The sequence below is a fragment of the Cebus imitator genome, unplaced genomic scaffold (genome assembly GCF_001604975.1).
Source record: "Cebus imitator isolate Cc_AM_T3 unplaced genomic scaffold, Cebus_imitator-1.0 Scaffold83, whole genome shotgun sequence".
Taxonomy (NCBI): Eukaryota; Metazoa; Chordata; class Mammalia; order Primates; family Cebidae; genus Cebus; species Cebus imitator.
Window position 1 is genome coordinate 1,278,952 of NW_016107398.1, and position 14,313 is coordinate 1,293,264.

The following is a 14,313-nucleotide window of genomic DNA, read 5'->3' on the forward strand; positions in this document are numbered from 1 at the left end:
TCCCCAACCCATGGTCACAGACTGGCTACAGTCTGTGGCCTGTTACAGACCTGGCGCACAGCAGGAGGTGAGCAGTGGGTTAAGTGAGCAAAGCTTCATCTGCATTTACAGCCACTCCCATCATTCATATCACTGCCTGAGCTCCACCTCCTGTCACATCAGTGGCAGCATTAGATTCTTATAGGGGCGTGAACCCTATTGTGAACTGCACATGCAAGGGATCTGGGTTGCACACTACTTATGAGAACCTAATGCCTGATGACATGTCACTGTTTCCCATCATCCCCGGATGGGACTGTCTAGATGCAGGATAACAAGCTCAGGGCTCCCACTGATTCTGCATTATGGTGAGTTGTATAATTATTTCATTATATATTTCAGTGTAATAATAATAGAAATAATGTGCACCATAAATGTAATATACTTGAATCATCCCAAAACCTCCCATCCCCAGTCTGTGGGAAAATTGTCTTCCATGAAACCAGTCCCTGGTGCCAAAAAGGTTGGGGACCGCTGTGCTAAAGATTGGGTAGTCAGAAATTGGGTTAATTTAATTCTATAAGAAGAACATTCTAGGTTCTAGACTATAGCTCTGCTAAGATGATTCATTCTGAACTAAACTATGTGTGTTTTGCAGTTTTTTATTTAGTTAGTAATAGTTTTTAAATTAGGCAGGTTATTGAGTCTAAAAAGAACTCCGTAACTCCTTACTTGAAAATACCTTTTCTTCTTTATCATTCTTTTCCATTTGCATATTAAGAAATACCTCATGATGTTCTGCTAGATCCTTCTGGAATGTTTTCCAAAACAATTAGGTTTCCTAGTTTACATTTTATATTTTGTATATAGTAAAAACAAACAAATAAAATTCATTTGAATGTTGTATGTATTATGATTAGAAATTATGTTTTTAGATTCTTGACTTTAGGATTTACTGAATCCCAAGGATCCTTAAGAATCTAAAGGGAAATTATTACTAGAATTACTAGAAAAATTTAAAGGGAAAAATTACTTAATTATTCATTACGTAGACATATATTGAGTGCATCTCACTATCTAAGCTATGTGCTAGGTGCTACTGAACTTTTACCCAGTTAACAACAATGAACACTTATTTTTAACTACTGGAAAAACTTTTCTAAATTATTGTGTTCTTTTTCCCTCTTCTGTAAAGCTTTGCTTGATATAATCACATAACTCCTCTTTTATAATCATTTCATTTATTCAACAATATTTGTTGAGCATCAATTTTGGATTAAACAATGTGCTATGTGCTATACAGTAGCAAACAAGAGAGCCAGTATCTCTGCCTTTACAGAAAATACAGTTTAGTCTCAGGCCAATAAAGAAGGTTATGTTGGAAAATTATTAAAGTGAATTATTCTTAAGAATTACTTGTGTTTTTTTTTTATTATTATTTTTAGGCATCCTCCTCATTACAAAAGTTTTCCTTGGCCAGAGTGTTCAAGCCCACGAAAAAAAATCCATCAGTCAATCCAACTATCCATTGGTTAATTCAGTGTTCATTCCTCGAAAATATTTACTAAGTATGTCTGTCATAAAGATTAATGTGGTTTCATGTCTCTGAATGAAAAATGTGTTTAATACAGATACTCACAGTTTTATTTCTACTTAACAAAGTTGGTAGATTTTTCTACAAAAATCTGTTACTAGCCACTAATAATTTTTCTATTCCATACCTCAAAGATATTTATATATGGGTGTGGGTAGATAGTTAATATGGCAAATTTTAATTTAATTATGTATTTGTTTGTGTGCGTGTATGTGTGTTCATTTTCAAATAATTAAAAAACCACCCAACTTTTAATAAGAGTTTTAGAGAAATAAATTTATCAAAAATTACCTGGCCACAAATTGAATAGAAAAGTGAAAAAGTATGAAAAGGAAAAGGATATGAATATAATTAAGCACGACTAGTGTATGTAGTGAAAAGATGACTAGTAAGTATTTATGTAATTAAAAGGGGCCAGGCACAGTGGCTCATGCCTGTAATCCCAACACTTTGGGAGGCCAAGGCGGGTGGATCATGAAGTCAGGAGATCAAGACCATTTTGGCCAACATGGTGAGACCCTGTCTCTATTAAAAATACAAAAATTAGCTGGGTGTGGTGGCAAGTGCGTGTAATTCCAGCGACTCAGGAGGCTGAGATAGGAGAATCACTTGAACCAGCAAGTGGGAGAGCCTGAGCAACAGAGACTCCGTCTCAAAAAAAAAAAAAAAAAAAAAAAAAAAAAAAAAGACTAGAGCAGAAAGGATGAAAGAAAAAAATCCTCAATAATATAACTGTTGCAATTTATTGAGTTTGTTATCTGTTAAATTAAGAATGAAAAAGTGTGTTTCAATTTGAGGAAATGTGTTTGCTTTGCTTGTTTTTGTTTTTACTCTAGATTCTGTCATGGGACAAAGAAACTGTGATTGCAGTGTTCGGCAGTACAAGTGGTTTGTCTTTGATCATGACCTTGTTTTGCCAGAATACGTTGTTGAATTTGAGTATATTACAATGGTATGAATTGTTACATATTTTTAAAGACTGGAATTCCTTAAATGGGAACAGAATAGTAATTTGAAGTCTAATAATGCTATGTCAAGTTAAGAAAATACAGTTTAGTCTCAGGCCATTATGTGCATGTGTGTATATTTGTTATTTTGTGAAGAACAACTTTCAAAACAAGTCATTATGACACCTAAATATGTTTAATGCAAATATATCACATGATTAATATATGGCTGTACTCTCACTGGAAAAGATTCAGTCTACTTTGAAGATTCAAACTACATTGAAACTACATTGAAGACATTGAAGACTAAACATGAAAATTTGCCTTTACTTTAACCTCACTGCCATTCCCTTTCACCAGGGAATCCACTGTTAACAGTTTTATGGGTTTGCTTTCAATCCTTTTTCTATGCACTTCATATCTAATAACAGATACCATTTGACATAGTAGAAACAAGGTGTAAGTATTCTGTGATTTTTTTTTTTGCCTTTGACAATATCTTTTGATCATATTTCCACTTTAGTACATATAGAGGGATATTTCATTATTTTGGTGGCCGCATATTATGGAATCTGTCTGTATGAATCTATTCTGTTTCACTGAACTCTTTCATCTTATTTTGGATCACTATCACATTTGTTTTGCTTATTACAAACTTCATGTCTTGACATGTGACAGGGCAAATCCCCTTCCTCCATCACCACTCATCTTTTTAAGCTTTTTTTGACTATTCTTAAACATTATCTTTTTTCTATAAACAATTTCTATAAAACAATTCTAGATGGATTAAAAAGGCTAAAGTTTTTAAAACTAGTTACATAAGTATCATAAGAAAATAAAGAATATTTATTACAGGATTTTTGAAATAAGACATAAAATTCAGAATCCATACAGGAGATTGAGAGAGCTGACCTCTTAATAATTAACTTGTGAATTACAAATTAAAATGACAAGCAAGTTTTGTTAAAATTAAAAGGCAAGTGACAGAAAATATTTGCAACATATATAAGATACATGATTTTTAACTTTTTAAATTTTTAAAATGTTTTCTAGAGACAAGATCTCACTATGTTGCCCAGGGTGGTCTCAAACTTCTGGACTCAAGCAATCCTCTCACCTTGAACTCTCAAAGTGCTGGGATTACAGGTGTGAGCCACCATGCCTGGCCTAAGATAAAGTACTAATATCCAGAATGTATGTAAGAATTTTCCTAATACAAAAAAGACAGAGTCTAATAGAAAATGATCAAATAACAGGTGATTCATAAAACTATAAATAATTTTAAGCATATGAAAGAGTAAAATATCTTGTTTTTTGCCCATCATAGTGGCCAAAAAAGAGATTGAAAATATCTCATGTTGGAAAATGTAATGAGACACGCACTGTCATACACACTTAGAAATTGTTTTATAGAAATTGTTTATAGAAATTGTGAGGTAGAAGGGTAGTGAAACAATTTTTTTATTGAATAAATACTTATTTAGGCATTATCTTTTCTACTCTATTTTGAAATAGAATCCTTATTGTTAGAATTATTTGCATAAATAAGGAATCTGTCTATATGAATCTATTCTGTTCCACTGAACCCTTTCATCTAATTTTGGATCACTATCATGTTTGTTTTGGTTATTACAAACTTCATATGTCTTGATAGGACAAATCCCCTTCCTCTGTCACCACTTACCTTTTTAAACTTTTTTTTGACTATTCTTAAACATTTTCTTTTTCCAAATAAAATTTAGGATAGCTTGTCAAGTTCTATTTTAAAATCCTATTTAAATGTGTTTGAAATTATATTGAATTTAAAATTTAATTTGGTGTGAACTGACTACTCTGTAGTATTGGACTTCTTGTTCTAGGAACATGGTAATCTACTTCATTTACTCAGGTCCTCTCTTACAATTTTCCTTGTATAGGTCTCCCAACATTTCTTATTAAGTTTAGTTCTGGGAATTTATATTTTATATTGTTATAATGAATAGGATTATATTAGTCAAGTATGCCTTTAGCAAAAGATACAGAAACCCAGCCAAACAGTAAACAGGTAGAAGTTTATTTAACTCACATAACAAGAAGTCAAGAAGTGGGCAGTACCCGGCAGTTGTAACCATTCAGTGATGTCAGAAAAGACCTTAGTTCCATCATCCCCCTGTTTGCCACTTTATGAGCTCTTTCGATGTTGTGATTCAATTCTTTGTTCTCTCCTGGGAAGTTTGCTTCTCTTAGTTCCTTGGTTATTTCTTCTCTTCCATTTCTGTTAAGCCTTCTGGATCCCCTCATTAGTTAAATATTAGAAATTCCAAATTGATCTTCTGTCTCTTTTAATTTTTCCTCTTCTAGTTTACGCTCTTTTAAAATTATTTGTTTTGAAATATTTTCTCAATCTTAGCTTCCACATTGCTAATTTGATCTGCTACCATATCTACTTGGTTTTCAGAGTATGTACTAAATTTTTTATTTTATTAATTGTTTTCATTTTAGCTTTGAAATATATGTCCTTTTCTTTTCCATAGCAGCTTATTTTATTATAGATACTTTGTTGTCCTAGATTTTAAAAAATTCTCAATGAAATATTTTGGTTTCTTCTAGAACAAGTTCTGTTTGTTCATGTGACTCTTGCTCATTCCTTCACAATTATTACCATAATTACTTAATTACCTGACAATCAAGATAACTAATTGCTCTTTATTCACTCTAATCATCAAGTTTCTCTGGATCAGATTTTAAAAGTATTTGTCTCCTGCATATTTTTTAGCCATAGGTTACATTTCTGCTCCCATTTACCTGCCAATTCAGTCCTTTCTGATTTGTGTGTCACAATTTCTACGCCTTTGTAGGTACCCTCTTCACTGTTGTGAAATATTTTAAAATTACCTTTTGCCAGTTTTTAAGAAATTTTCAGTGGGTGGAAATGGATATACCATACATAGCCTAAAATTTTAATCTGCTTTATAGATGTCCTAATGTGATTCTGATCATCACAGATATGACTGTATAACTAAAAATGTCAACTCATCTTTTCTACATAGCCTGTTTTTCAAAATGATAAATACAGCTACTGATTTTGCAATATTTTAAATTCATATTTTAGGTCAAGGCGGACTCTTTATTTTCTGTGTTCAACAATGTTATTCTACAGGAAAGCAAAAAAAAATCAGAAGGATCAGTATTTTCCAAGGATTTGAAATTTGATGATGAAGTAATAAAAATGGAGCCCAGGATCAAGGCCCGACCAAAACTGATTAGTTTAGATGACAAAACAATATTTTCCCTTGCAAAGACTAGCATTTACAGTCATATTGTGGTAAGTATTGTGAGGAATAAAGCTTTGAGATAGGAATCTTGAATTTGGAGTCAAAATATAGCATATGAAGTCAAAAGATACTAAACTGTCTATCTGATGATGCCAGGTACTATGCTACCTGAAGTGCCCATTCCTCTTTTTCAACATGGATTAGATCAGTGCTCTCTAGTAGTAATATAATGTGAATTACATAAGTAATTTTTAGTTTTGTGGTGGTTATGTTTTTAAAAGTTTTTTTTAAAAAGTAAAATTAGTTTTAATAATACATTTTATTTAACTGAAATATTTGTTTGTTTGTTTCTATTTCTATTGTTTTCTATTTCTATAACAAAATACAACCAACTGGGCAATTTATAAAGAAAATGTGTTTATTTAGTTCATGGTTCTGGAGGCTGGGACATCCAAGAGCTTGGTACCAGCATCTGATGAGGGCTTCTTGCAGTGTCATAAAATGGCAGTGGGCATCACATGGCAAGAAGGCAAGAGCAAGAGAGCCAGAGAGAGCTGATTTTTTTTTTAAAGAAAAAAAAGAAGAAAGAAAGAATAAAAAGAATAAAAAAAAATGAAGGAGAGGAAGAAAGAGGAAGAGAGAGAGCTGATTTTATAACAAATTTACTCCCAAGTTAATAGACTCACTCCTCTGAAAGTGACATTAATCCATTAATGAAGGCAGAGGGATTGAGTTTCCAACACATGAACATTTGGGGGACACATTCAAACTATAGCCCCTGAATATTTAAAATATTATCATGTTAACAAAAACTAGTATGAATATTCATTAGTGAGGTAATTTCATGCTAACTCTTAATTCTGAAGTATATTTTAACACTCTTAGCACATTCAGACTAGCCACATTTCAAGTGCTCAACAGCCATATGAGGTGGCCTTCCAATTAGCAAGGGATTTTATTCCTGAATAACCAGAAGCTCTCTTTAAATGATTAAGATAAAGGCAGATAAGTTTTAAATCAATTTCTAGAATTAATCAACATAGAATATGGGATCTTTATCTTTACAAAATTAATCAACAGAAATCAGGTTACTTACTAAAGCGACTTACTTTATGCTGAGACAATTCTATTGAGATACTAGCCCTACTTCTATATCTGACTTTTAGATGTATTCATTTCAGATCTGCTGCTACCACTCTATCCAAACTACTACAGTTTCTGACCTAGACTTTTATCCCAGTCTTCTAACCAGGCTTTCTGTACTCTACAATTGCAATATTGCACAACTCCAGAAAGTAGAATTCACATTAAATTCTGTTTAATGTGCACTTTGGGTGCCATTCATCATATAACTGAATAGAACTCAACACAAGATGGAAGGAGTAGGATGCCTCTAGAGCTATGCAACAGAGGCCCTGTCCTGTGTCCATAAACATGCAGTATAATAGCAATCTTCTGGCTGACAGTACTGGGAAATTATTATTTCTGCACTATAATATCAAGATTTACTATTTTAGTAAGAAATTAGTTTACCTGCCTCAAAAACATCAGTTTAGTGGAGGAAATAGATATGTGAACACATGTAGGAAGCTCAGAGTTACTGGGAGAGATTTACAGAAAGAGGTGAGGTTTGAGTGGATTTTTGAAGGACATGAGAAATTTAGTTGTTTACATCTTCCAGACAGATGAAATATTCTTATCTGTAGGAACATGGTTTTGAGAGATCCAGATGTTTTCAGGGAACACTGAAAAATTGAGTATAACTAGAATATAATGTTACAATGGTGGAGGGTAAAGATGTAGGTTGGAATTCAAGAAAGATATGTGAAGCCCAGGCTGGAAGAGTATGAGGTTGTAGCCAAATTAGGATGGATTTTGGAAGCCAAATTTAGAAGTTTAGATTCTCTTGTTTAAGAAAGAAACTTTCTTTAAATACCTTAACTTTGACAGCTTATAAATGGAATTAACTGAAGTCAGACTGGTGGTATGGAAATTCCATAGAAGACTATTGCAGTATCCAAAGGAAAAATCCATTCATTTATTTCTGGATAACCAGAAAACCAGCTGCACCATTACATCGCCACTACCACTGCCTTAGGCACTGGTAGTGGTGATACCATGATATGGCCAGTTTGAGAAACAGTCCTACAATCAAATGTATAAGAAAAAGAAGGAAAGAGGGTGATCAACAGTATGTTAGATAGTGAAGCTCTTTATCAGACACATAGGGAAGATGAATTCAGTTGTGGACATGTTAAGTGTAAGGTTTCTGTAGAATATATCATGGATGATAACCATATGTGACTTGTAAAATAACTAGTCTGCATAAATTAGCTCTTAGCAATTTTAGCTAATTTTGACAGCTATTAGAAATTTAATTGTTTCTTCCTTCTAGGAATTTTGTTACATATGTGATGTAACAAGGTGTAAGATGGTGGTGGTGAATGAAGGTAGCTGGGAGATAATACTTGATTTTATCATGATAATTAATACCCATTTGTTATGAATACTGTAGTCAGTTACATTAATATATTTTCTTGTGCCCTTGTTTATTTTACAAGCTATACATAAATACAGTCTTCACTTGATACCAATCACAGTGGCATAAAGACAAAAAAAAAAAAAAGGCATCAGGATCTCTCCTTAAGCATAAATGTATAATAATGTTTGTTTTTATAAGGAAATGGACAAGAAAAGTCTGGGCCAAATTCTGATATAGGTGTTGTCTTAAGCAATCTCCCACCTCCTCCTTTCACCTTCTGTCCTCCTAGTTTAGCACCCTCAGCCTTTCTTTTTCAGTTCGGTACCCTCATAGATTTTCCTGCAGTCACAGTGCCATCACACATTTTCCTGTCATCTCTCTCCCATGAGGTTTCCTATCTGATACTCCAAATCTTTAAGGTCTGCATTGTTCACTGGTTAGCCTGAGAAATAGATCTACCCTAATAAATACCTTAACCACATATATTTATTTTATAGAAAGAATTTCATGGCAATTGCTGATAAACTTAGACCAAGTGAGAAATCATATTAATCAAGAGCCAAAGTCTAGTGATACTATTGCAAACTACCTTTTAACATCGTAGATTAGATTTTTTTATTGACAGTTTCTTAATGCTATTTAAAATGACTGCTTTCTTATTTTGTATATTGTGTCAAGTAATTGTTCTAAACATTTTAGATATCCACATTTCAGTATGGTGTAGAATGTAATCTGTCTTATTTTGTACTTTATTTTACTTCAGAGTCTGAATCTGCATGGAAACAGCTTGAGTAAATTGAGAGATCTCTCCAAGTTAACAGGACTTCGAAAACTAAACATTAGCTTTAATGAATTTACCTGTTTAGATGATGTATACCACTTGGTAAGAACTGTTCCTTTGAATCTAAAAAAGTCAAACTCACAGAAGCAGAAGGTAGAATGGTGGTTATCAGGGCTTAAGGTCTAGGGGAAATGAGGAGATATTGGTCAAAGGGTATAAACTTTCAGTTATAAAATAGACAAGTTCTAGGTATCTAATGCACAGCAAGGGTGGTGACAGTTGTATTAATTTGATTGTGGTAATCATTACACAGTTATATCAAATCATAACATTGTGCACTTTGAACATACTCAAATTTAATTTGCCAATTTAATATTTTTGAAAAACTATGCTGACTCTGGGCACACTGCCCAGGAGTTAGGCCCACTCCTAAAAGAGAGGTATAAAATAAAAAGAAAAAACTTTGGTGCAGCAAAAAGATCATGAGGTCAGAGGACAGATGATAAACTGGAATAAGTATTTGAAAAAAGAACTGTCCTTTTGAAAATATTTATGTAAAATAAAATAATTAATGGATAAATTATTTTTGTAATTATGGCTTCATATCTACCATTTACAAGATTATACAGCCTGAATCAGCCTAAATACATATACTGTATTATGTTACTTTCTCTAAAACATGTCTTAGGTTGAACTTCTGTTTGCAGACCAAATCTGTCCCAAAGATCGTAGCTCATTTCTAGCTACTTTAAATAAATATGTTAAAATAACCTCACAAGTTTGTGTATAAAATGTCCTCTGGTGTAAATTCTATTTTTTCCTACTGTTTTTTTCCCACTCTTCTTTCTTTCTTTCCCATGAGTCCCTATTTCTTTTTCATTTTCTAGTTCACCACTTCACATCTTAATATGGTCAGTTCCTCCCATCTGCTCATCCAGGTTGTAATTTCTCTTGCTTTCTGCCTTGTCCTTTCTACCTGAATATCACATGCATAGATCTTGTTGAATTTGTATTTGCCTTCTCGTATATCATAGGACAATACAGGAATGCACATCTACACATAGGCATGGATCTTGTCTGGCTTTTATTTTGTTATATATCATATAACAAAAATAATTACATATGTAGTTCCAGAACTTCAACCCAACATCCCCTGTTTACATGGGTCCCAGGTCAGTCACTTATCTCATCAGAATATATCATCATTTTCAGCTCTTATTCATTCTTTATTCCACCTCCTTGCCACTATATCAACACCTTTACATTATTTCTTCTACCATTGTAATGGGAGCTGTTTCTTTTACTTATTGCCATTAGGTTTAGAGTTAGTGTTACAGCCACTTCCTTGCTTTTTTGGTGGGCCCAAGCCCTTTTAAAAAACTAAATAGAATCCCTGATAGTCTGAATTCAGTATGCAACTAAGGAAAAAAGGGTATTTTAAAAGCGGCCTCAGGAGTCTATGTAGATTGTTGGTATGTTTATTTTTATTATTTATTTGTCAGCACTTCCAAAGGTTATAACAGTCATTATAATTTTGCTTAAGCACAGATTTAAAGAGTAAACTCATTCAAGACACTTAAATAGTGAATGAACTTAGCCAGCTGCCCAGCATTTATTTTGCCACGTGGTGGTGGTGTTCACCTTTAATACAAAAGTTATTTTCATTATCACAGCCTCATAGCCTACTTGTTAAATGACTATTACCATTGTCATTTTACAGATAAGGGAACTGGGTAAATTTTATGCCAAAGTGGTATTTTCAAATTTTAGGATGAGTAAAGGTGGCTAGCTATGGACCTTTCAAATGTCAAGTCTCTAAAAATGACTATAAGGAAATTAGCAGTAGCCAGAGAGAGGAGAAACACTGCATGGATGTCTGTGTGTATTTCTTCATCTTTTTATTATAAAATAAAACACAGATAGAGAAAATTACATGCTATACACATATGGCTTAGTACATTGTTGTAAGGTGGACATGCTTGTAATTAGTATCCAAGAAATGAAACCTTTGCAACATAGGGCAAAAGTCTTCTATGGCCCCTGGCCTTCCTCTCCCCACAAGAAATCATTATCCTGACCTCTGCAGTAATCTTCTTCCCGGATTTTTCCCTGATAGTTCTGTTACCCAAATGTACATCTCTAGCACAATAATTTGGTTTTGCCATTTAAAAAAAATGTACTGCATTTTTTGTTGCTTTTGGCAACAAGTTACATTATTTGTAACAACCTGTTATTATTATAGAGGAAGTTTATATGCATTGCATAAAGACAGAAAATGTAGGTCAACAAAAAAACATTCTTACCACCCAGAGATCAACCTTAACATCTTTGTACTCTTTTAAGTCTCTTTTAATTGATAGATTTCCCTTCCATTTCCCATAGTTTATTTCTAGAATTACTTGAGCCTTTCAGCCCAAAGAATTTCCCACAGCCTGAGATTTGCTTATTTAAGATACATCCTATATGCCTTCCATCTTCTGTATTTCCTACAAATGGGCAAGTGGATCTAGAGACAAGATCAGACCTAGGTTCCATTTTTTCTGACAAAACTAATGTTTGACAAGACTGTAGGAGACACACGATATCTTATTGTCTCACTTTTATGATGCCAGAAGCCATTATTACTTACTGCCATTGGGGATTACAAAATGGTGATATTCTTATTCTATCATTGTTTCCTTTATTATTTGGAATACTTTTACAAAGAGGCATTTCTTATTATCTATTATTTTGTTTCCCAGTGGTAGCATTCACATAGAAAGTACATAATAGATTCTTATCCACCAATTTGCAAGATAATGAATTGGTTCCCTATCATTGAAGTGAGCAACTCTTGTTTTAATATCAGTATGAATGCAGGGACTTACCCAAATTTGGTTATATTCAATCCATTGCAATTTTTAACATGATTGAAGCTCAGATTGTCTCATCCTTAACCAGTGAGAGCTTTTCAAAGTTAACTTCTTTTGCCATGATCCTAATGGTCTTTGATAGCTTCTTTGACACTTGGTATACAAAGATGTTTCATACACATCTTATATATTTTCTGTTGCAGACATGGTACCAGCCGTGTCTTCAAGGCTTAGTTTCTTTTTTGGAGATGGAGTTTTGCTCTGTTGCCCAGGCTAAAGTGCAGTGGCACGCACTCAGCTCACTGCAGCCTCCACCTCCCAGCTTCAACCCATCTCGTGCCTCAGCCTCTCGAGTAACTGGGATTATAGGCACACATAAGCATGCCCGCTAATTTTTGTATTCTAGTAGAGATGGGGTTTCACCATGTTGGCCAAGCTGGTCTCTAACTCCTGACCTCAGGTGATCTACCTGCCTCAGCCTCCCAAAGTGCTAAGATTACAGGCATGAGCCACCATGCCTGGCCAGAACCTTTTAGAGAGAAATGGTCCTTCAGGAATACAATCTAATTGGTCATTATTTCTAGGTCTTTTCACTGGGCTGAACTTGTTGGAGGGGACATGAATATCTGTGTGCATGTGTGTATAAACTCATGAATTTTTTATGCTTCCAATTCAGGTTCAAGACTACAAAGCTTTTTATTTTTGCTTTTCTATTACTTACATATATACACTTTTCTCATACCAAGAATTGTGATTCTTAAGGATACAAGATGATAGAATATTTAATAATAACTCATTGTTTTATCTACTATTATACACATAATGGTGTCAGAATGACAGTACTTATACTATTATCAATATTATTTACTGGAAAAATTTTCTAAAAATTTTGTGTAGGTTCTTCCCATTCTTCCCAAGTTTAAAAAATAATTTAAATAATTATAATATAACTATATTGCCACAGCAGGTAGCCTTATGCTCTGTATACTCTCCCTTTTAATTAACTGGTAATAGTATATTTACTTCTCATCACCAATCTTTATGTTGGTATCTCTCTAATCATTTTGATTGTCTGAAATATATTCTATTGTAGATCATCAGGAAGGAGTTATAGGAACAATATCCCTTCAGTTACTGAATGTTAATAACAGTTTAGCTATGTCCTTTATACTTGAAATGTGGTTTTGGTAGGTATAAAATCTTTGGCTCACTATTTTGGAGGGCATCGTAAATATTACTTCATTTTCTTCTATTACAAAGAATTGCTGTAGAAAGTCTGATGAGAATGTGTGATTTTTTTTATATCCTTTATAAGTCACAAGATTTTATTCCTTCTAGATAGCCAAATAACTTTTTCAGTTTTCTTTAAAGTCTAATAAGTTTACTAGAATTTTTCTTGGTGTTGGTTGTTCTGGGTTGTTTTCTTCGGATCCACAGTATCATCTTCCAATACATAGCTTAAAATCACTTTTTTTCTTTCAGGAAAGATGTTTTGAATGGGAATTTTTTAGCCTTCTTTTCTGTTTCCTTGCTTTTGTCTTATTCTTCAGGGACTCTCATTATCCATAAGTGAAATCTTCTTTATCATCAGTATTTGTCACTTTCTGTTGAATCCTTTTTGTCTCTTTATTCATTACCTATCTTCAAATTTTTTCACTTTTTCACCTTGTATTTCTCTTAAAAGTGTTATCTGTTTTTTATTCACTCTCAGATATAACTGATTTCCTTTTTATTTCTTAAATTATTTTATTTCATTTTTCTGGGTCCTTTCACTCCACTTTTTAAAATAGTTTTTTAGTTTTTGTAATCCAGATTTATATTGTTATTTTATGTCTCATATCATTCTTAACATCTTTTTGTTTGTTTTAAAATGGTAAGTTAATAGTCATGATATGTTTCTTGAACATATTTTTCTGGCGTACTTTTATTGCCAGCAGCAATATTAATCTCTGTCTTCCCTCTCTCTACAATCCCACCATAGCTTTGTCTTGGATTTGACCTCAGTACTTTTCTCTGCTCATTTGTAAGTGAAATTAGTTTTTCTTAACGTTTAAAATGAGGTTAGGTTCAGAAAGCTTTTCTAACTTAACAGATCTTCCTCTTCTGTTGTTTATATGCACTGTTTGAAAATTGTAATTCTTACTTTCCGAGATGCTTTTGACTCTATTCCAATCCTCCACTTTAGACCTTCTTTTTTATTTGCCTCTCTTGTCCTTATCCTGTTTAATTTTTAGTTTAGCCCCAGCAGTTTCTTCTATGAGAAGGATTCTGTCTTGAAGGGAGTCCTAGTGAAATAGTTTTTAGATTCATAGGGGCTAGACTATTCCAGGGACGGCTTCCTTCAGACTTTTCTTTTTTCTTTTTCGTTTTCTTTTCTTTCTTTCTTTCTTTCTTTCTTTCTTTCTTTCTTTTTTTTTTTTTTTT

General features: G+C 33.2%; 2 protein-coding genes across 2 annotated transcripts in view; one reads left to right on the forward strand and one right to left on the reverse strand.

Moving 5' to 3' along the window:
* Positions 1–14,313, reverse strand: part of RTN1 (reticulon 1) — a 470,076-nt gene that overhangs the window by 354,757 nt on the left and 101,006 nt on the right. The gene's annotated exons all lie outside the window — the stretch shown is intronic.
* The window catches only part of LRRC9 (leucine rich repeat containing 9), a 131,565-nt gene that overhangs the window by 41,102 nt on the left and 76,150 nt on the right, over positions 1–14,313 (forward strand). Inside the window, exons 15-18 of the mRNA XM_037740475.1 lie at positions 1,425–1,547; positions 2,410–2,525; positions 5,612–5,824; positions 9,020–9,139. Coding sequence (XP_037596403.1) covers positions 1,425–1,547; positions 2,410–2,525; positions 5,612–5,824; positions 9,020–9,139 — 572 coding nt within the window. The remainder of the gene's footprint in view (positions 1–1,424; positions 1,548–2,409; positions 2,526–5,611; positions 5,825–9,019; positions 9,140–14,313) is intronic.